The sequence below is a fragment of the Sorex araneus genome, chromosome 1 (genome assembly GCF_027595985.1).
Source record: "Sorex araneus isolate mSorAra2 chromosome 1, mSorAra2.pri, whole genome shotgun sequence".
NCBI classification, from domain to species: Eukaryota; Metazoa; Chordata; class Mammalia; order Eulipotyphla; family Soricidae; genus Sorex; species Sorex araneus.
In genome coordinates, this window is record NC_073302.1 from 25,757,443 (window position 1) to 25,777,712 (window position 20,270).

At 46.9% G+C, this 20,270-nt stretch overlaps 1 protein-coding gene across 1 annotated transcript in view; it reads left to right on the forward strand.

Annotated features, from left to right (window-relative positions):
- Positions 1–19,961, forward strand: part of TMEM245 (transmembrane protein 245) — a 94,363-nt gene extending 74,402 nt beyond the window's left edge. Inside the window, exon 19 of the mRNA XM_055125036.1 lies at positions 13,320–19,961. Within this exon, the coding sequence (XP_054981011.1) occupies positions 13,320–13,365 (46 nt within the window). The 3' untranslated portion in view covers positions 13,366–19,961. The remainder of the gene's footprint in view (positions 1–13,319) is intronic.
- The last annotated feature ends 309 nt before the right edge of the window (positions 19,962–20,270 follow it).

Below are 20,270 nucleotides of genomic sequence, written 5' to 3' on the forward strand. Positions count from 1 at the left end.
ATTATTAAGTGTCAGGCAACCCTGTTCCGGCACTGGGCCCTTCACCATTGTCCTCAGTTTCCCTCCTGCCCCCAGCCTGCCTCTGTGGCAGGCACTTCCCCCCCACCCCTTGTCCTGGGCTTCCTCTCCCCAGCTCCTAAGACCCCAGCTGCAGACTAGTTCTCTTGCTCTTCTTTTCTGTGGCCTCTGGAGAACTTGTTTGCAGAAGTACTTTTCGGCTGCCAGTCCAAACCCGTGCCAGCTTTCAGAGATTTCTTGCCGCTCCACAGGGAAGTTTCTGCTGCTTAGTGCAAGGTCCCCTTGCTGTTACAATACTGAGCTGTGTATGGATAATAGGTAGAAGAGTGTCCTTATTACAGACACTGTTTTACACGTCTGCTTTAGCAGTTGGTGAAATATTTCTTCTATTTCCACCTGTCTGCCAGTGTTAAAAGGTTGAAAAAACACCGGCCTGTTCCAAAATATTTCTGGTTGCTGAAGATAAAGGACCTATGGTTGTTGATTTTGCTCTTTTCATCTTTCTCTAGGCATATACTTTTTCAACATAAGAAGTTGGGAGAGGGGCCGGAGTGATAGCACAGCGGGTAGGGCATTTGCCTTGCACACGGCCAACCTGGGTTCAATCCCCAGCATCGCATATGGTCCCCCAAGCACCGCCAGGAGTCATTCCTGAGTGCAAAGCCAGGAGTAACCCCTGAGCATCGCTGGGTGTGACCCAAAAAAAGCAAAAAAAAGTTGGGAGAAAACTCTTTAATCTTTGCCTATTTTTTTTTGGGGGGGGGGTCACACACGGCAATGCACAGGGGTTACTCCTGGCTTTGCACTCAGGAATTACCCCTGACGGTGCTCAGGGGACCATATGGGATGCTGAGAATTGAACCCGGGTTGGCCGCATGCAAGGTAAACACCCTACCCGCTGTGCTATCACTCCAGCCCCGAGCTTTGCCTATATGGAGTTATACTTTCTTCACTTCCCTTCTGCAGTTGCTCACCTCTGAAGCCCACCCACCCAACCCAACTGTCTTTATTTTTTACTTTTATTTTTAATTTTTTAATTTTTTTTTGCTTTTTGGGTCACACCCAGCAATGCACAGAGGTTACTCCTGGCTCTGCACTCAGGAATTACTCCTGGTGGTGCTTGGGGGACCATGTGGGATGCTGGGAATCGAACCTGTATTGGCTGTGTGCAAGGCAAACGCCCTACCCGCTGTGCTGTCGCTCCAGCCTCCTGTCTTTTTTTTTTTTTTAAACCTCTGTGAGCCTTGCTAAAGGTTTATCCACAATGACAGTCCTTTACAAGAAACTATCTCCTCTTGATCTCATCGATAATTTGTGTTTTATTTCTTAACTTTTTGCATCCTACTTTCTAATGAGTTTTGAATTTGTTTCTTTTTTTTAATCTAGTGCCTTAAAATGTGAGGTCAGATTTTTTATTTGAGATTTCCCTTGTTTCTTGGTGTAACCCTGACGTTGACCTTCATTCTGTCTTAGTATTGTTTTTTGCGTATACCCCACATGACCTGATAACTTCTGACTTCATTCTCGTTTGTTTCCAGGATTTTTAAATGTTCTATTGAATTTCCTCCTTGACCCAGTAGTTATTCAATACGTATTTTCAGTCTCCAGATGTTTTAGGATTTTTCAAGCTTGGGCATGCACATGCTCTCTCTCTAAGGTGTAGGCATAAAGTGGGTTTAACAAAGATGATACTATTCATTGTCTCTTCTGCTTTGTGGGTTACAGTTACAGTGGGTGAACAGTGAGTTGAGAGCAGCCAAGCGCAGCAAACTGGATGCCTTACTCCTAGGCTCACCAGTCAGGTCAGGCAGCAGGAAGAAAATTGGCTGATTAATATTTTGCTCTCATTTGAGAGAAAACTAGGAATAATTCCAAGGTAGGAAAAGCAAGAGTTGTGAAGGCAAAACAAAAGAAGCTAGCAAAGTTAATTTTGTTTTGTTTTTTTTTTCTCTTTTATTTTTTTCCTTATGGTTTGGGGTTGGTTTATTTCTTTTTCATTTATTTACTTTTTTTTGCTTATTTTGGGGGTCATACCTGGCGATGCTCAGGGGTTACTCCTGGCTCTGCACTCAGGAATCACTCCTGGTGGTGCTTGGGGAACCACATGGGATGGCGGGAATCGAACCTGGGTTGGCCGCGTGCAAGGCAAACGCCCTACCTGTTGTGCTATCGCTCCGGCCCCCTGGTTTATTTCTTTACCTGTGCTTGTATTTTGGTGCCAGGGATCAAACTCAGGGCCTTTCCTGATGCTCCACAATGCCTGTGCTCCAGAGACAGGGTTGGGCCAACACGTGTGCGCAACGCTCTCCAGTCCCCCTTTCTTTAACTCGCTCTGGAGTTCGGAAAGCCAAGCCATCCGCATCCAGGCAGGAGGCTGAAACTCTTTCTCTAAACCAGCAGCAGGACTGGCAAAGCGCTTGGTACCAAGTTTACCCACGGCCTGCCAGAATGTATTTAGTAATGCACACAACAACTGCCCAGTGTCTGAGTTAGAGTCTCAGCTGCCTATGCGCCCGTTCCCGTACCCAAGCAGCCCACGTCCACAGTCACTTGATGGGGTAGGGGTGGGGCGGGGTGGTTTGCTGAATAAATCGCACTTCCTGCCTCCTGGCTGTCCTCACAGCTGCCTAAGGATTCTGCTTTTCAGACTCCGCGGGGTCCTCGAGTGTCAGCCCGCTGTCCACCTCTGGAAAGTGTGTTGCTCCTGGCTCTTACACTCTCTCCCCGCCTCCTTTTCCAGGACAGGTTTGTCCCTTTACAAATGCTCATACAGGGCTGAAGTGATAGCACAGCGGGGAGGTCGTTTGCCTTGCACGCGGCTGACGAGGGTTCGATTCCCACCATCCCATAAGGTCCCCCGAGCACCACCGGGAATAATTCCTGAATGCAGAACCAGGAATCCCTGAGAATTGCTGGGTGTGACTCAGAAAGGAAAAAAATGCTCATACGAGGCCAGAGAGATAGTACATGTGTTCGGTGCTTGCCTTGCTTGTGACCAGTTCAGTCGCTGGCGTCTCAGGTGATCCCGAGTATGTTAGGAGTGACCCATTCCTCAGCAAGGCTATACATCGTAGCCCAGTAAACAAATGAAAAATGCTTTTACTCTGATTTCAATGGATGTTGAGGGCTTCTGAAAAAAGAAAAAAATAGTATGTTCAGTACCTTTACTCTCTCTTTTTTGGAGGGTGGAGGGATAGGGACTATACCTACTGGTGCTCAGGGGCTCTGTGGTGCTGGGGGTCAAACCTGGGGCTAACACAAGCAGAGGGCATGGACGTCAGCCTTTGGGGTCATCGTTCTTCAGTGGGAAGTCCGACCTCTTCAGGAGGAACAGAAGCAGCCACGGCTGACGTGGATTGGGACTTGCTGAGTGCCCAGTTCTGTGACACAACATGTCACATGCTGTCGTAGTTTACTCAGTCAGCCCTTTGTCTTCTCATGAGGCTAGGGGAGACTGCCCTTCCTGTCTGACAGAGGAGGATGTGAGGCGTGGAGAGGTGCCCTGTGCCCTTCTCCCGTCCGCAGCCGCTGTGTTCTGTTCAGTACACAGCCTATAATAGCACAGCAGGTAGGGCGTTTGCCTTGCACGTGGCCGACCCAGGTTCGATTCCTCCGCCCCTCTGAGAGCCCGGCAAGCTACCGAGAGTATCCCGCCCGCATGGCAGAGCCTGGCAAGCTGCCCGTGGCGTATTCGATATGCCAAAAACAGTAACAACAAGTCTCACAATGGAGATGTTACTGGTGCCTGCTAGAGCAAATCGATGAACAACGGGACGACAGTGCTACAGACACAGAATACAACATACCTGCTCAGATTCTCTTGCCGCAACTGACTCTCCCGGTTGCTTGTAGGAGAAAGATCAACCAACACCGTGGACACTGCTACCAAGGGCTATCAGGATAATGACATGTGCCTTCCTCACGTGTCCTGGAATGTCTGACCCCAAAGCTCCCTGGCTTACTGTCAGGGCCCCCCATGGTTGCTGTTTCTCACGCTCTCTCTTTCTCTCTGGACAGACGCCCCTCCCCCATCTTCCCTGGCTTAATTAACTCCTGGCCATTCAGGTCTCCCTCCACTCAGATGTCAGGTCATCAGCAAAGCCTCCCTAAGCCCTCGGGTTCGGTTACGTCCTTCCGGCCAGTGCTTTCGTAAGTGGCACCTGGTCCTTCTTGTTTACAGTGTGGCACTGCTTTGCACTTGTGCTAAAGTGGCTTTGGTCCTTCCCTGGTGGCTGCTGCATGGCAGGGGCCAGGTCGATCCCACTTCCCGGGAAATCTAGGTGATGAAAAAGTCTCTCCAGAGCTGTGGGAGGGCTTGACTTAGTCGAGGCGCTCTTGCTTTACCTCAGACTGTGATGATAGGGGCTGGAGCAGTAGTAAAGCAGGTGAGACGTTTAGTATCACATGGTCCCCGGCAACACGTAAGGTGCCCGGAGCCCCGCCAGGAGTGCTCCCTGACTGCAGAGCCAGGAGTCAGCCCTGGGCACCGCCAGCTATGGCCCCACACAAGAAATTCATCGTAGAGGATGGGTGGACGCGCTTACTGAAGATGCATCATCCGTGTACCCATGCGCAGGGCTTGGTGTGTGCTCTCGGCTCAGTTCTGATGCGTGAGCACCTTCCTCCCGAGATGGAGGACCCCCCTTGCCCTCTGCTCCTTGCTCCTGGCAGTGGAGGACACAGCCTGGGCGCAGGCTGGATGGTGTGGGCAGGGCGCACTCAGCTCAGATGGCCACTTTGGCTCCCATCGGGCCGTCAGAACCTGCCACTTCTGTTTCCCTTTGTCACCGTGGGGCTGGGGTGGGTGGGGGCTGCTTCGGAAGTGTGGGAAAGGACAGAAACATTCCTGTGCTCATTTGACAGCACTTAATTTAATACTTAATTTCCTTAGATTGTCAGATTTTAGATTTTAGCTTTTAGAACTTCGATTCCTATAGTCACATGTCTTAGAATAACTGGTCTTCTTAGGTTGATTTTCTTAGAGTACTCGATTTTCTTGCTTTTTGGACAGGATGGTAGACTTGATTTGATGTGCTTATTTCACGCCTGTTGCCAACTGAGCAGCAGTCTCTTAATTGTAAACTGAAAAGAAAAAAACAAACCCTTTCAAGGAGGAGGTTGGAGCTTATCCCAGGGACTTCTCTGGGAATGTTGCTCTCGTGTTCAGATTTCCTTTTGCCCTCTGTCACACTTTGATGGTTCTGAAGGGGACAATGGAATGTGTCTCCTAGGCACTCTGCTCTCTTTCCTCTTTGCAAAAGTTATTAGTAATTCACTCCTGTTTTTATAAGCTATACCTGACTGGAATATCTTTCACAGATTCTTAACCTGACTGGAATGTCTTTCACAGATTCACATACAAAGTTAAAGAGTCTTTGAGTGTCTTTTTATGGGGGGTGGGGGAGTTGGGGGGAGAAGGATTGGTAATTAAGATTTGCATGTCCTGTTTTAAAAGAGCAAGAAGTTAGTTTTTTGACTTTGCAGACTGAAATAAGGAGGTGTTCTACAAAAACACTGGCACTCTCATGACCTTCATGCTAACCTTGAGGGTTTTATTTGGAGGCGCCGAGGGGCACCATGTGCTTCCCTGCTCAGCGACACGACACGGCATGAGGGGCCTTCTCAGGCCTCTCTCTGGAACCTGGGCTCTGGGGCTATTCACGCACCAAGGTGTCAGGAGTTCACAGGGAAAATAGAGGGATTTGGGCACTTTTTTTACATGTGGCTGGTGCTGATTCTACCCCTGGCACCACATATGATCCCCTGGGAACTGGCAAGAAATGACCTCTGAGCACAGAGCCAAGAGTAGCCCCTGAACACCAGTGGGTGGGGCCCCAAAGCTTTAAAAAACAAACAAACCCAAAAACATGCCTGAAAGTTACATTTTATTGTAACCCACTGGCAAATCAATTTTTATTTTCTTGAAAATAAGAGGAAGGGGCTTACTTCTCCCCTCCACTACCACCCCCTCTAAAAAGACACTCAAAGACTCTAACTTTGCATGTGAATTCACCATTTTTAAAAGTGGTGGTATGTTGCCAGCAAAATTCTTTCCCTTAGTAGGACAGGGGAAGGAGATTAAAATAAATAAGTAAATAAGGGCCCTGGGAGATGACAGAGGGCTGGATCACATACTTTGCACGTAGGAGTTCCAGGCTCATACTGGCACCCCGTCTCCCTGAGCATACCTGGAGTAATCCCTGAGCACCTCTGGGTGTGGCCCCAAAACAGCAACAAAAGCAAACCCTGCCCTCCCCCAAAGCAAAAGCTGGACTCTGGAAGCTTACATAAGTTTTTCTTAAAAAAATATTTAAGGGGAAGGGCTGGGGAGGTAGTAGAGTTCTTGCCTTGCACAGAGCACCCTTGTTTTGATCCCTGGCCCCAGCTGTGGACCCCTTGGCCCAGCTGAGTGTGTCCCCTGAGTAGGAGTAAGCCCTGAGCACCACTGGGTATGCGCCCCCCCACCCCAAATTGACAAATAGAAAAATAAAGGGAAGGTGGTTACTTTGAGTCCACCATCATCCAAGCTTCTGGCATGTAAAATTTAAGTAAATCAGTAAGATGGCAGGGAGATGACTCAATGGGCGGGAGCACTTGCTTTTCACGTCGGTGCTCCGGGCTCCACGTAGGGACACCCACACCTCTGAGCACCACACCAGGAATAGCCCACACCAGAAAAAACGCACCACTCTGTTTCTAGCCAAGCTCAGTATCCTGGCTTATGACTTCTGCGAAGCTGTACTGACCCTCCCTAGACTAGGTCAGTAGTTTGTGTTCTGTGTCCTCTCGGCGTCTCCTCCTGGGATCTAGTCACGTCGCGTGAACGCGTGTTTCGTTACCCGCCCTCCCGGCGGGGAGCGTTCTGCAAGTAGCAGCTCCCTCGGACTTGCCCGGCGCTTTGTTGCCGTTCCTGCCATGGTGTTTGGCACACAGAAAATGCACAACAGAACTTTCTTGGGGCCCACCTGGTTGTGCTCAGGACTTTCTCCTGGCTCTGTGCTCAGGAATGACTCCCGCTGGGCATGCGGGACCATTCAGGGTGCCGAGGATCGCCTCTGGACGGGTTGTGTGCAAAGCAAGTGCCCTCCCCACTGTACTGTCTCCCAGCCTGGCTCAGTGGGAATTTGGTGAAAGAGGTGAGCGAGTCCAAGAGCAGATCAGATACGCATATTTTTCAGGAATTATAACCTTGAGTCTGGTCGGTGAGGATGGGAAGTAGTATGCCCCAGCCTTGGGAATGTGTTTGGAGATTCCTTGGCAGAGAAGGGACGTGCAAGCTAGCGGGAGGGCATGTGTTCTGTCACAGCTCTCGTAGCTCTGCGCTGTCAAAGGCTGAGCAGATACAAACCCACCCAAGTCTAAAAGCCTTTTATTTAGTTTTGTGTTTATTGTCAGGGGCAGTGCTCCAGGGCCACCCTGTGTCTTGTGCTCTGTGCCTCCCAACTCTGTTCTTGATGTCCTGGAGGTGCTCGGGATCCTGACTGGGCTCAGCCGCATGGAAAGCAAGTACCTTAGCCTCTGTACTATCTCTCTGGCCCCAAAGCCTTAATTTTTTTTTTTTTTAATGACCAAACTTAGTCTCAGTTTCTGGGAGACTGGGAATCAGCAATTTTGAACTACTAAAAGCAAAAAAAAAAAATTAATAAATGTTTAAGCAGCTGGGGATGTAGCTCAGTGGCAGAGTGCATGCCTCGCATGTATAAAACCCCGGATTCAGTTCCCAGCACTTGAAAAATAATAGTAGCAATGACATGAATTAGGGTGTGTTTTTCTTTTTTCTTTTTTAACCTCACAGACACTTTGAAGAAAGCGTACCCTAGAATGGCAGTCCGTGGACCCCACTGACACCCTCACCCACCTTCTGTATTGCTTGTTACGGCGTGAGAAATTCTATTAACGTCCTTAGGACTACAGGGAGCCTTCTTATTTGGCAGGGACCACTGCGTTTAGATGACTTAGGTAGAATTTTGACCTTCTTCTGGAAAATGCCGTCAGCACAGCGTGTTTCTTCACAGCTTCGGAATTCGAAAGTGTCATGAGCCTCTCAGGTTAGTTAGCACCGTGCCTCTTCGTGAGGCTGGAGAGAAATCGTTTGTGTATCTCAGGGCTCTGCATTTTCCCTTTTCCAGCAGTTTCACATCCTGTTCACGTTACCTCCACGGGGCTCTCGACGCACGTGACGCAAGTACACCACCCTGAGCATCTCGGGAAGGTGTAATGTTGAGATGGAACGTTCTTCCCGTTTTCTCAGCTTACTGTACTTTGTTTTCTTGCACCTGAGTGCTTTTGGAGACCTTCTTGGCCCTAAGGCAGAATTGAATAGCAGGTATGAATTTCAAGGTTACAGCTTAGCTTACTTGTCAACAAAAACCAGTCACCAGGCCAACAGCAGTCTTAATCGTACCTCATCCATCTTTGCCTGGAGGCGAAAATTTTTTATGTAACATTTAGAGGATTTAGGTAGTTCAAACTTGCAGGTTTCATAAAAAATTGAAAATGTCGAAGGATGGGTTTAGAAACCAACTTTGAAAAACACTTTGTAATAGTGATTATTTGGGGATGGTTTTAAAGATTTGCCAGGGTTTTCTTGGATTTGAGTGCCAACTGGAATTTATCCTAAGATGGGTTGCAGCCAACTTTTCCAATATACAAATCTAAAAACCTAAGTTGATACTTTGAAAATTGACATACATGATGGGTAAGAGCTATAGGACCACGGACAGGGCGCTTGCCTTGTGCATGGCCAACCCTGGGTTCAGTTCCTGGCACTGTCTGTGGTCCTCTAGACCCTGCCAGGAGTAATGCCTGAGCACAGAGCCGGGAGTAAGCCCTGAGCACCGCCAGATGTAGCACAAAACAGCTCACATTCCCCGCCCCCCCAATTATAATAATCCTGGAAATCTACATATATGAATAGACACTGACCCAGTGATTGGGGTGGGGGTGCTTGATTTCATTCCCTTGCCTCGGGCATATTTGTCTGTGGAAGTCGATGTGGAGGTCTCGTTCTGTTCAGCAGGGAGAACCCTTCATAGGGCAGCCAAATGAACAGAGGCAGAGCCCGGAGGAGGGAGAAAAGGCCTTTATTCTATGGCAGTTACAGTATTTATACCTCCCTGCTGGGAGGAGGTGGTGCCGGGACCCCCAATAGAAATGCAGGGTGTGGCACGGGATTTAGCTAGTAATAAGCAAATGCTGATAGGATAAGATCAGTAAGATTAGGAGTGGCAACCTTTGCTAGGTGTGGCATGGGGTTAGCTAGTGATTAAACAGATAGTGACAGAATAAGATCAGTAAGGCAAAATGGCTCCCTACATTTGGCAGTATCTCAAGAAATTTTGATTCTTAGCACTAGTGGGTAGATAGGGAGTCCGGGATGCTACCAAACATCTACTTCACAAAGTTGTCTGTGATTAAGATGCCAGAAACCCTGATTTGATCTGTGTCTGTATATGTGGATATAAAACGTGTAGAACATTCACATCCATGGGGGACTTTCTCGTGCTATGAACATACTGAAGGACACTGAGTTCACTGCATGGTTGACCTTTGAGCAGGTGCTGCACGGAGGGTTTGGCCACATCACCTTGTCTAGGCTCCGAGCTGCAGGAGTTGGGAAGCAGAGCGCGTGCTGGTGAGGGTGGAGGCGTAGGGGAGCGGGCAGCGTCCAGTGAAAGCACAGAGCCAACTGGCCTCTCCGATGGACGGGAGTACGCCTGGCACTGTGCAAAAGCAGGAGGTCTTTAATTTGTCTCTGCCTGGCTTTCGTAGCCCTGCTAAATATTTGACCTGGAAGTTGACGGGACAGGATGAGTAAGAGAGCGTGGGTTTGCACTCAAAGCTCCAAGTTCTTGCTTTATGAATTTTTAGGTGCTTTGTACCTTGTGACAACTTTCTGTTGCCTCTTGTTTCTATGGCTGTGAGCTAGCCCTTGATGTTTTTTTTTTTCAACTTTTTATTAGTGAATCACTGTGGGATACAGTTCCAGATTTACAAACTTTCGTGCTTGCATTTCAGTCAATGATCAAATACCCATCCCTCCACCAGTGCCTATTCTCTACCACCAATGCTCCCAGTATCCCTCCCACCACCACCACCCTGTGCCCATCACCCCACCCTGCCTTGGTAACAAGGCATTCCCTTTTGTTCTCTCTTGCCTTTTGCACTAGAGGCATTGAATGGCCATTGTGTTCGATCTACAGCCTATATTCGGTTTGCATCTCACAACCCAAGTTTTACTCCATGACTTGGAAGTCAACCTCAAATGCTGGGGGAAAAGGAGCTCAGATAGAGAAGGGAAAACCAAGTAAAGGGTATTTGGAGGACCAACCCTGGCTCTTCTGTAGGGAGTATTTGATGATGTTTCTTAGCCCTTGATGTTTGAGATCCCTTTGTTGCAGTCTAATTTAGGTCTGTTTAGGTCTGTTTCTGATGAAAAAGCAGAAATATGTGTGTTCAACAACTGACACTTGGAGGTAGGAAAATAAAACATAGCTGTATATCACAGGATGAATAAACTTGCAGGGGTCTTGAAAATTCAAAGAAATTTTGCAGGATGAGTTTAGAAACCTGTGACTTGGGTAATTGCTTTGTAATTTTGGCCTTTGTAAGAGGGTACAGCATAGTCTAAGTCATGTGGCTACAAATGTAATCACTGTATCACTGTCATCCTATTGTTCATCGATTTACTCGAGCAGGCGCCAGTAATGTCTTCATTTGTCCCCTCCATGAGATTTTAGCAGCCTCTCCTTACTCGTCTTTCCCAACAACTGGAGGCTCTTTCAGAGTCAGGGGAATGATACCTGTTATTGTTACTGTTTTTGGCGTATCAAATATGCCACGGGAAGCTTGCCAGGCTCTGCTGTGCAGGCGGGATACCTCGGTATCTTGCTGGGCTCTCCGAATGGCGTGCGTGCGTGTGTGTGTGTGTGTGTGTGTATTTCCCACTATGATTTCTATGATTTACATTACAAATGTAATGAAGACAAAAAAAGTTATTGTTGTTTTTAATGTTTTGCAGTGTGGGGGATTACACGTAGGGTCTCATACATGCAAAGCAAGTACTGTACCACAGAGCCACATCCCTAACCCTGAAATTGTTTTTGAAAAGTGCCGGCATTCTGAACTCAGTCATTTTCTAGTGTTGTAAAAGAGTACAGTGACTTCTACCCAAAGGATGATAATAAACTTCTGGTAAAGTACTATCTCATTTAAGAGAGATTTGGCTCTAGACAATAAAACAGTAATAAAACACGAAAAAAAAAAAACTACTACAGAAAACCAGCAAAGCCTACTGCCAGCAGCATTCAGAATAACAGGGGACAGGTAGAAGTCGATTCCTCACTCCCGTGACTGTTGTATCTCCTTGGGGGCTTTCTTCATCCCAGTGTCCTTGGGTACTAGAGCTTTTAAGTGCATTAGAAAAACTGACCATTTGGCTGCCAGGACAGATGCAGACTTGACCGGGTGACAGTATCCAAGCTTCGGCATGTAAATTCTGTAGCAAAGGCAACCTAGCTGCCACAGTGCCTTGTACACGCTGCAGCTCTGCAGCAGGCCGGCCCCATCTGAATCCAGAATGAAGATTGGCAGTCTCACGCTCACGTGTGGTTTCAAGGGAAAATGATAGAGGGAGACAGCAGGCCCTGCAAAGCCCTGGAGTTGGGGCTGGAGTGATAGTATAGTGAGAGGGCGTTTGCCTTGCACGCAGCTGACCTGGTTTTGATCCCCGGCATCCCATATAGGCCTCCGAGCAGCACCAGGAGTGATTCCTGACTGCAGACCCAGTAGTAAACCCCTGAGCATTGCCCTGGATGGACCCAAAAAGTAAAAGAAACAAAAAACAAAACAAAAAACAAACAAACAAACCCCAAACCCTGGAGTTCTTACTGAAGAATGAGAGATGATTAGGAGACCTTGAAACTATTCATACAGGCCAGTATGACAATAGGGGGGGAGAGGGGAGAGGGACCTGTCATAGAGGCGGGCGGGAGGGAAACTGGGGACATTGGTGGTGAGAAGTGTACACTGCTGAAGGGATGGGTGTTGGAATATGATATGACTGAAATTGAATCGGGAACACTTTGGAACTGTGTATCGCACTGTGATTCAGTTTAAAAATTTTAAAAATACTGTATAGTAAAAGAGAAGAAAAAAAATAAAAAATCCTGCCTCTGTAGCATTGTTGGGACTTTGATGACAGAAGTGCTAACTGTTCTTTGGCAGTTAGTCACTAGAGGGTTTCTCCGTTCTTTCCTTCTTCGCTCCCTTCTTTGCTTCCTTCCTGTTCTTACAGCAATGTATGTGGGTTGTCTTCTTTAAAAAAAATTTTTTTTCCCTGCCTCCTTTCCCAAAGCAAAAACTTAATTGTTTTTTTTTTTTTTTTTATAACAAAATCATTTTATTTATTTATTTTTTTATAGTTTATTTTTAATTAGTGAGTCAACGTGAGGGTACAGTTACAGATTTATACATTTTTGTGCTCATGTTTCTCCCTTACAAAGTTTGATAACCCATCCCTTCACCAGTGCCCATTCTCCACCACCAGTAAAACCAACATCCCACCCCCCCTTCCCAGTCCCGTCTCCCCCCACCCCACACTGCCACTATGGCAGGGTATTCCCTTTTGTTCTCTCTCTCTGATTAGGTGTTGTGGTTTGCAATAAAGGTGTTGAGTGGCCATTGCGTTCAGTCTCTAGTCTATATTTGGCCCGCATCATCTTTCCCCCACATGACCAACAACCACATTTTACTTGCTGTCCCTTCTCTGAGTTGCCCAGAATGAGAGAACAGCCTCCAAGCCATGGTGACAACCTCCTGGTACTTATTTCTACTATTCTTGGGTGTTCGTCTTATAGTCTATTATTCTATATTCCACAGATGAGTGCAATCTTTCTATGTCTGTCTCTCTCTTTCTGACTCATTTCACTTAGCATGATACTTTCCATGTAGATCCACTTATATGCAAACGTCATGACCTCATTTTTTCTAACAGCTGCATAGTATTCCATTGTATATATGTACCAGAGTTTCTTCAACCAGTCATCTGTTCTAGGGCACTCGGGTTTTTTCCAGATTTTGGCTATTGTAAACAGTGCTGCGGTGAACATATAAGTGCATATGTCACTTCGACTATACTTTTTGGCTTTTCTGGGATATATTCCCAGCAGTGGTATTGCTGGGTCAAATGGGAGCTCAACCTCAAGTTTTTTGAGAATTGTCCATACTGTTTTCCAAAAGGGCTGAACTAGCCGGCATTCCCACCAGCAAAAACTTAATTGTTTTGTCTTTCTTCCTTCTAGGACTTTTCGTGACATTTCTGAGGAGATGAAATCTTCCATCGACTGACCTGTTGGCCACCAAGGAGATTCCTCTGGGGAAGGTCCGCAGTGAGTCCACTCGGCGTGGCCTTCTGTCCCTGCGGCCGCGCCTCCGCCGAGCTCAGGGAAGGAGCGGCCCCTCCGTCCGCGCAGAGCCCGGGGAAGCAGAGAGGCGCCCGGCCTCCTCCCGGGAGGCCTGGACAAGAGTGAACTTGCTGAGGGCTGCTCGCAGCTTCCAGCGCAGCGTTAGAGCTCAGCAGTGTGGTGGCGTACCTGCCTGTTGCTAAGATGGCTTGAACTGTTTCCGTTTTATACACTGGTACCATGGCTTGAATTCTCCCCCCACTTCGCCTTTCTATGCTATTAAAGTACGTATTTATAAAAGTTATTTTAAGAACCCTAAACTACCTGCTGTTGGAAGTCTCTCCTATGTCCTTCTCTCCAGCTTGAAGCAATCAGTCCTCTCGACTTCCCTCTGCCAGTCCCTCCCGAATCCTGCGGCCTCTCACCTTTTGGTTTGCCATTGCTGGAGCAGGAGGAAGGACCCTCCCACCCTTCTCCCACCACGCCTGGGCCTCTGTGAGAGGGAACAGTCCGTTGGGTGGGCTGGAGCTTGTTTGGAGTTCAGCTCATCTCCAGCAGTGACGGGAGGTCCCTAAGGACTGCAAGATTTCTCTTCCCGATTCTTTCTTCCCTCACCCAAGAAACCAAGAAACCATTGCCACGTTTTTTTTTAAAACTTGGCCTCCCCCACTAGGAGTACAAATACCTATTAAGTTGCTTTTCATGGTAACAATCTGATAGGATTCCGGTTGCGGTGACGTCTTTCGTTTCCAAATATTTCAAGAGAAAACGCTCAGGTGTGGCAGTGCTGTGGTTTGTTCAGTGTATAACCACTTCATTGTTTGGAATCCCACCAAGTAGTTATTAGCAGTAGATTTTATACCCATGAGGTCTTTCTCCACGGCTTAGCGCAGTGCCTTGCTCAGAGGACACTAGGTGAACGCTTGTTGAATAAATCGGGACTTACAAAAAATAATCTCAGAGTCACGATGACCAGTATTAGTATTTCCCCCTCAACCTTTCTTGGGGAAGCGTAGGATTGCACATCAGTCTACATAGAGCTTTATATTCTTTCACAGCAGTTTTCACACGGGTGGGAAAGCGGAGATGCAGAGCAGTGACCAATTCAGAGTCAGAAAGTTCAATAGTGTTTGACCTGAGACCTTTCGGGCCCCTTCATAGTTCGCAGACTGTCAAATTATAGTGTTTCTTCTGCTTCCTCAGGCAGTTTTCCCAGTGCTGAGAGGCAGGTTTTCTTATTCCTGTGCTGGAAATGAGTCCTTTCCTCCCTGGGGCTCTCTGCTGTAAATCATGGTCCTCAGACTTCAAGAGAATATGAAGGAGAAAGCATTTATAGGATCAGAGCTTACCTTTTGGGAATACATTTAAAAGTTTTTTGTTTAAAAAAAATTTTTTTTCCCTAAGGCATCCTCATTAAGAAGCATAAATAATGATGATTAACGTAACTGAAATTCCTTAAGAAAATCATCTAAAAGTTACTCTGAGGTGAGGTCTTTGTTTACACAATAAACATGCAGATTTGTTATTTTCACCACAAGTTCCTCAGTGATTAAACTCTGATCTACGACCAAGGGTTACATTGGCCGCTCAATAACTCACTCTTTTCTTTAGTTAGTGACTCAGTCACTAATTCAGTAAAAAAAAAAAAAGTTTGCTGAAAGTTTGCCAAATTCTAGCTTTCTTGCCAGGCTCTGAACAGTTGTAGGGAATAACTCATAAGGAAAAGGCTCTTTCTCCCTTATTAAATCTTAGCTAGGTCATGGGTATTGCTCAAATGAAAAAATTTGCATACAAAGGGTTGAAAGAGAAATCAGGTTTGTTTCCAAATAGTATTTCAGTTTTTAGCTATAATTCACGCAGTTATATTGGGAAAATAAACGCAGTGGCTTGGGGTGCGTATGTAACGATGTTCCTTAAAAGTGCTTTCAGATGTTGGGGCTGGAGCAATAGCACAGCGGGTAGGGCGTTTGCCTTGCACGCAGCCGACCCGGGTTCGAAACCCATTATCCCATATGGTCCCCTGAGCACCACCAGGAGTAATTCCTGAGTGCAGAGCCAGGAATAACCCCTGTGCATTGCCTGGTGTGACCAAAAAGCAAAAAAAAAAAAAAAGTGCTTTTAGATGAATAAAGTGAATTTCAAAATCCACAAAATCGCCCTTAGCTAATACAAGGCTCCTGCAGGATGGGGCTGTTGGAGACCTGAAAGGGCAGCTTCAGGTGGTCAGACTGAGCGGGGGCAGGCTTGCTCCCGGACTGAAGCACTTACAAGAAGTATGAGGCCAGAGCACTAGTGCACCACGTAAGGCACTTGCCTCATATGCACTTGACTCGATTTTATCCCCAAGCACCACATGTGGTGTCGCAGGAACTGGCAGGAGTGAGCACTGAACACAAAGTCCAGAGTAAGCCTTACATAGGAAGAGGGTGTGTGTGTCTGTGTGTCTGTGTGTCTGTGTCAGTGTGTGTGCCCGCCTCCAGCCTCCCACCCTCCCCCAAAAATTGTGGATTGCCCCAGGAGTCCAACAACTGCCTACATACTCAGAAGATTCACAGACTTGCGGGGCTGGAGCGATAGCACAGCGGGTAGGGCGTTTGCCTTGCATGCGGCCGACCCGGGTTCTAATCCCAGCATCCCATATGGTCCCCTGAGCACCGCCAGGGGTAATTCCTGAGTGAAGAGCCAGGAGTAACCCCTGTGCATCGCCAGGTGTGACCCAAAAACCAAAAAAAAAAAAAAAGAAGATTCACAGACTTGGGAGGGGGGTGTCTTCTAGGAACCATTAAACCCAGAGAATAATGTCGCCCCACACCCTCCCAGACAACAAGGAGGCAGTAGATCAAATGGAAAGGAAGGTGTCTCAAGATCAGGTCTTAAAGATGACAAACACTCAGATTCTCAAGATTTGACCCAGAAGTTTCCCTGGGGGACAGTGATTTGACAAAGGGAGAAGTAGCCTCCATAAAACCGAAGTGCAGGGCCTGGAGTGAGTATTTGGGGTGATTGCCTTTTACACGGCTGCCCCTTGCATTCGACCCCAGCATCCCGTATGGTTCACTGAGCACTGCCAGGAATAATTCCTGAGTGCAGAGCCAGGAATAACCCCTGAGTACCCCTGGGCATGACTCCCCCCCCACACACACACACATTCCTGCCTCCCCCCGCCAAAAAAAAAAAAAAAAAAAACAAGTGCAGAAACTCTGTGGCCATGTCTTAAGTTTTATAGCTTTACTAAACATCAGTTTGGGAGCCAGAGCAATAATACAGTAGTAAGGCACTTGCCTTGCACGGGGCAGACTTGGGCTCAATCCCCGACACCCCATAGCACACATAGCACATAACATAGCACATAGCATAGCACAGATCCAGGAGTAAGCCCTGAGCATGGCTGGGTTTCCCCACCCCTCTTTACCCCCTGCAAAGGCCAGTTTCAACTTCACATTTCTAAGCCAGTGTTTCTCAACCTTTCTCCTTCCATGGTCCCCTTCCAAGCTTGTTTCCTTCCTGGGACCATCCCCACCCACCCGTTGGCCTCCTGCTCACCACTGTGGCCCTGTATACAATCCTGGGGGGTCCCAGGTAAGGCTGTGTGACCCCCATTTGAGCACCACTGGTGTAGCCTGGGAGGAGGCGGCAGGTGATGCATCTTCTGTCTGTAGACACGCATCTCCTCCTGGGAGAGCACAGGGCACAGGATTCTCCCCAAAACTTCAGTTTCAAAATTCCCGTCCTACTCAGTTCCTGGAAGCGAGCCCTGACAAACAGTTAGACGCCGGCCTTACTTTAAAAATGGCAAGGGTGGGGCTCTCTGTCCCAGTTGTCCTTTGGCATCTGAAGCTGGTGGAGAGACTGAAACTCTGCACAGTGGGAGGGAACCCACGCAAGTGTCAAGGCAATACTGTATTTAAACACACACACACACACACACACACACACACACACACACACACACAGTGTATTCCAGTTAATGGATTTGCATGAGGTCACTGGCTAACCTGGTCTTCAGATGAATCCTTTGCGACCCCTTACAGCTCCCTGTTCTTATTTTGGTTGTAGTTCTTCCGTTTGCTGCTAGGCTGCTGCTGTCATATATCCTGAAAGCTGCTACATTAGGGCTTTGGTGCAAATTCATTTTAGATGAGTTGTATAGAGCTGACCTCAACACATACAGGGAAAAATCCTCCTAGACCCTCCTAGACCCTAGGCCTGACCTGTACTCTGGACATCTTCCAGATCCTTCCAGGAGCATTTGCATCTGTACTTGACAGATGAACTAACTCTGTCAACATACTGCCAAATGTCCCTTCCAACTCAGAACAAGTTTTCTTTCTTTCTATTGATTTCTTTACATTTGTCACCAAAATTTATCCATTACTTTTTCTTCTTTCGTTTTTGCTTTTTGTTCTCTTTGGCATTTTGGGTCACACCTGGCGATGCTCAGGAATTACTCCTGACTCTGCACTCAGCAATTACTCGTGGCAGTACTCAGGGGACCATATGGGATGCTGTGGGTTGAAGTGGGTTAGCTACGTGCAAGGCAAACGCCCTCCCCACTGGACTGTTGCTCTGGCCCCGCCATAACTTTCTTGAGGGACCTGCAAAAAAAACCCCAAAACAAAACAAAAACCTTGTTGTGTGAAATCACTTAGTAGTCATGTTTTGATAGCTCCTGTGGGTGGTGGTGGGGCGGGGGGGGGGGCACATTAGTTCAGCTGGTGGGATGCTTGCCTTGCATGTGACTTCGACTACCTGGAGTGTCACTGAGTGCAGGACCAGAGTAAGTCTGGCTCCCCCCAACCCCCCCCCCCAAAAAAAAAGAAAAACCAAAATAGTCATCAAGAGGGACTGGCAAGGTGGCCTAGTGGGCTGAGTAAATGTTTTGGTGTTGAAGGCCAGGTTCAAACCCAGGCTTCACGTGGTACTCCAGTTATAGAGACAGGAGGATCCCATTGAGCAGAGCTGAGGGTAGGCCCCCCCCAAAAAAAAAAAAAACAGCAGCAAAAAGAGACTTGTAAATTAAGGTGTTTTCGGGGACATTTCCTGCTAGAATGGGCCACAGGGAAGTAGGTGGGCCTGTCAGTTCTAGAATAGGAGGCAGCTGGAGGTAAAGTGGCTTTTCTCAGGCCCAGGGAGCCCCGTGGGTAACAGTTTAGAGCACAGCGAGTTGCTTTTTCTCTCACTCCACTTTCACTCCCCTGTTCTATTCTCCTTTCCCCTCCTAGTTGAGTGGCATTGGAGGAAACGCGCTCTTTAGAGCCGCAGTCCATGGAATGTTGTTACATGTTGTAAGAGAACAAAGTATGTCTGGGGGAGGGGACTCCACAGTCAATTAAAACTGAGGAATGCCGGGTTCGTTTCCTTTCTGTAGGACTTGTAAGAGTTTCCAGCATGCTGTCCTAGATTGTGAATTTCTAGGAGGGGACAAAGACTGTGTTTACCAGACTTATTTGACTTTAAACTGCACGCGCGCCCCCCCTTCCCTCTAGCCCCCATCCCACCCCCTCGCCCCCCAGCCTCTCAAAGGACCACTGTCCTTTGCAAAACAGGACTCTCAAATAAGTTTACAGCTCTTTTAGAGGACATTCTTCATGGAAATTCTGAATGCTAAATTCTCTGTTGCCATGGTACCAGATCAAACCATAAATAAATCTCAAAGTTTAATGAGATACAAGAGAGAAACCTACTTGTCATTCAAAGCTATACTTAAAGTATAGAGATTCTTTCCCACCTATGGTGTGTCCAAGCAGTATTTGTGCTACATTTTACATGGTTTTTTTTGAAGATCAGATGATGTGGTTGATAGAATGATCCGTCTTAATAACATTTTTGTATGGCACTTTATAACTTCCAGACTGGCTTCCTTACAGTGCTGTAAGATGAGCTGGTGTTAAGTATTATCGGATGAGACACGGGAAGAAGGCTCAAGTTCTTGTGGGTTTGTTTGTTTTTTCTTCCCCCATTACACCTCAAAAAGGTTGGAGTCAGAATTCTGTAGCAGAATTTCTGACACCAGGTCCAGATTTCCTGAACCCATGCCTGATCCCTTATTTTTCTTCTGGCTTTGTATTTCAAAGGCAAAGGTGTAGAAACAAATCTTCAAGTAACAACATTTTCAGTTTATAATCAAATGCTGAGTTTTTTTGGTTTGTCTGTCTGTATGTTTGTTTTAATTTCAGTGGCCCCACAGGTGAAGCTTTTATTATGGCTATCCCAAAGAAAATTCCTTATTGTCCTTAAGCAGTGCTGTACAGGTTTTGGTGACTGAGTGTTTCAAAACAGGACATAATTGTGAATCCCCGCTTGGATATATAGTTGTAATTGCTTTAAACTGTTACTTTTCAAAAATGTATCTTCTCTGCATTCTCAGGCAAAGTAGAGATGGTTGGAAAGTAAGAAAAGATGATTCAAGTGCAACAATGTTCTTTCTTTTCACCAATGCTGTTTCTTAGCTTTAACTTGCTTTGATAACCTACTGATGTCACTCTTTTTGTAAATGTAAAATATTTATATTTTGAAATAAAATTACTAGTGATAAATGAATCATGTGGTGAACTTAGTCTCATTTCTGTTGAGAAATTGGATCTTGAGTGAAATCAGATTTTCGCAAAGCCACCCATGAGTCCCTGAGTCTTAAATCTTATCTTTTTCTTTTGGCATTACCAGATGGGCAAGTCTGAATAAAAGAGCCACAGCTTATGTGAGGGAAGACGGGCCAGAGGAATTGGGTTGTCTTCATTTTTTTATTAAAAATTTTTTTCACTTTATAAAGTAGTTCATAATATTTGATTACATTTAATATTCAAACACCAACCCCACTACCACTACACCTTCCCACCACCATATTTCGGA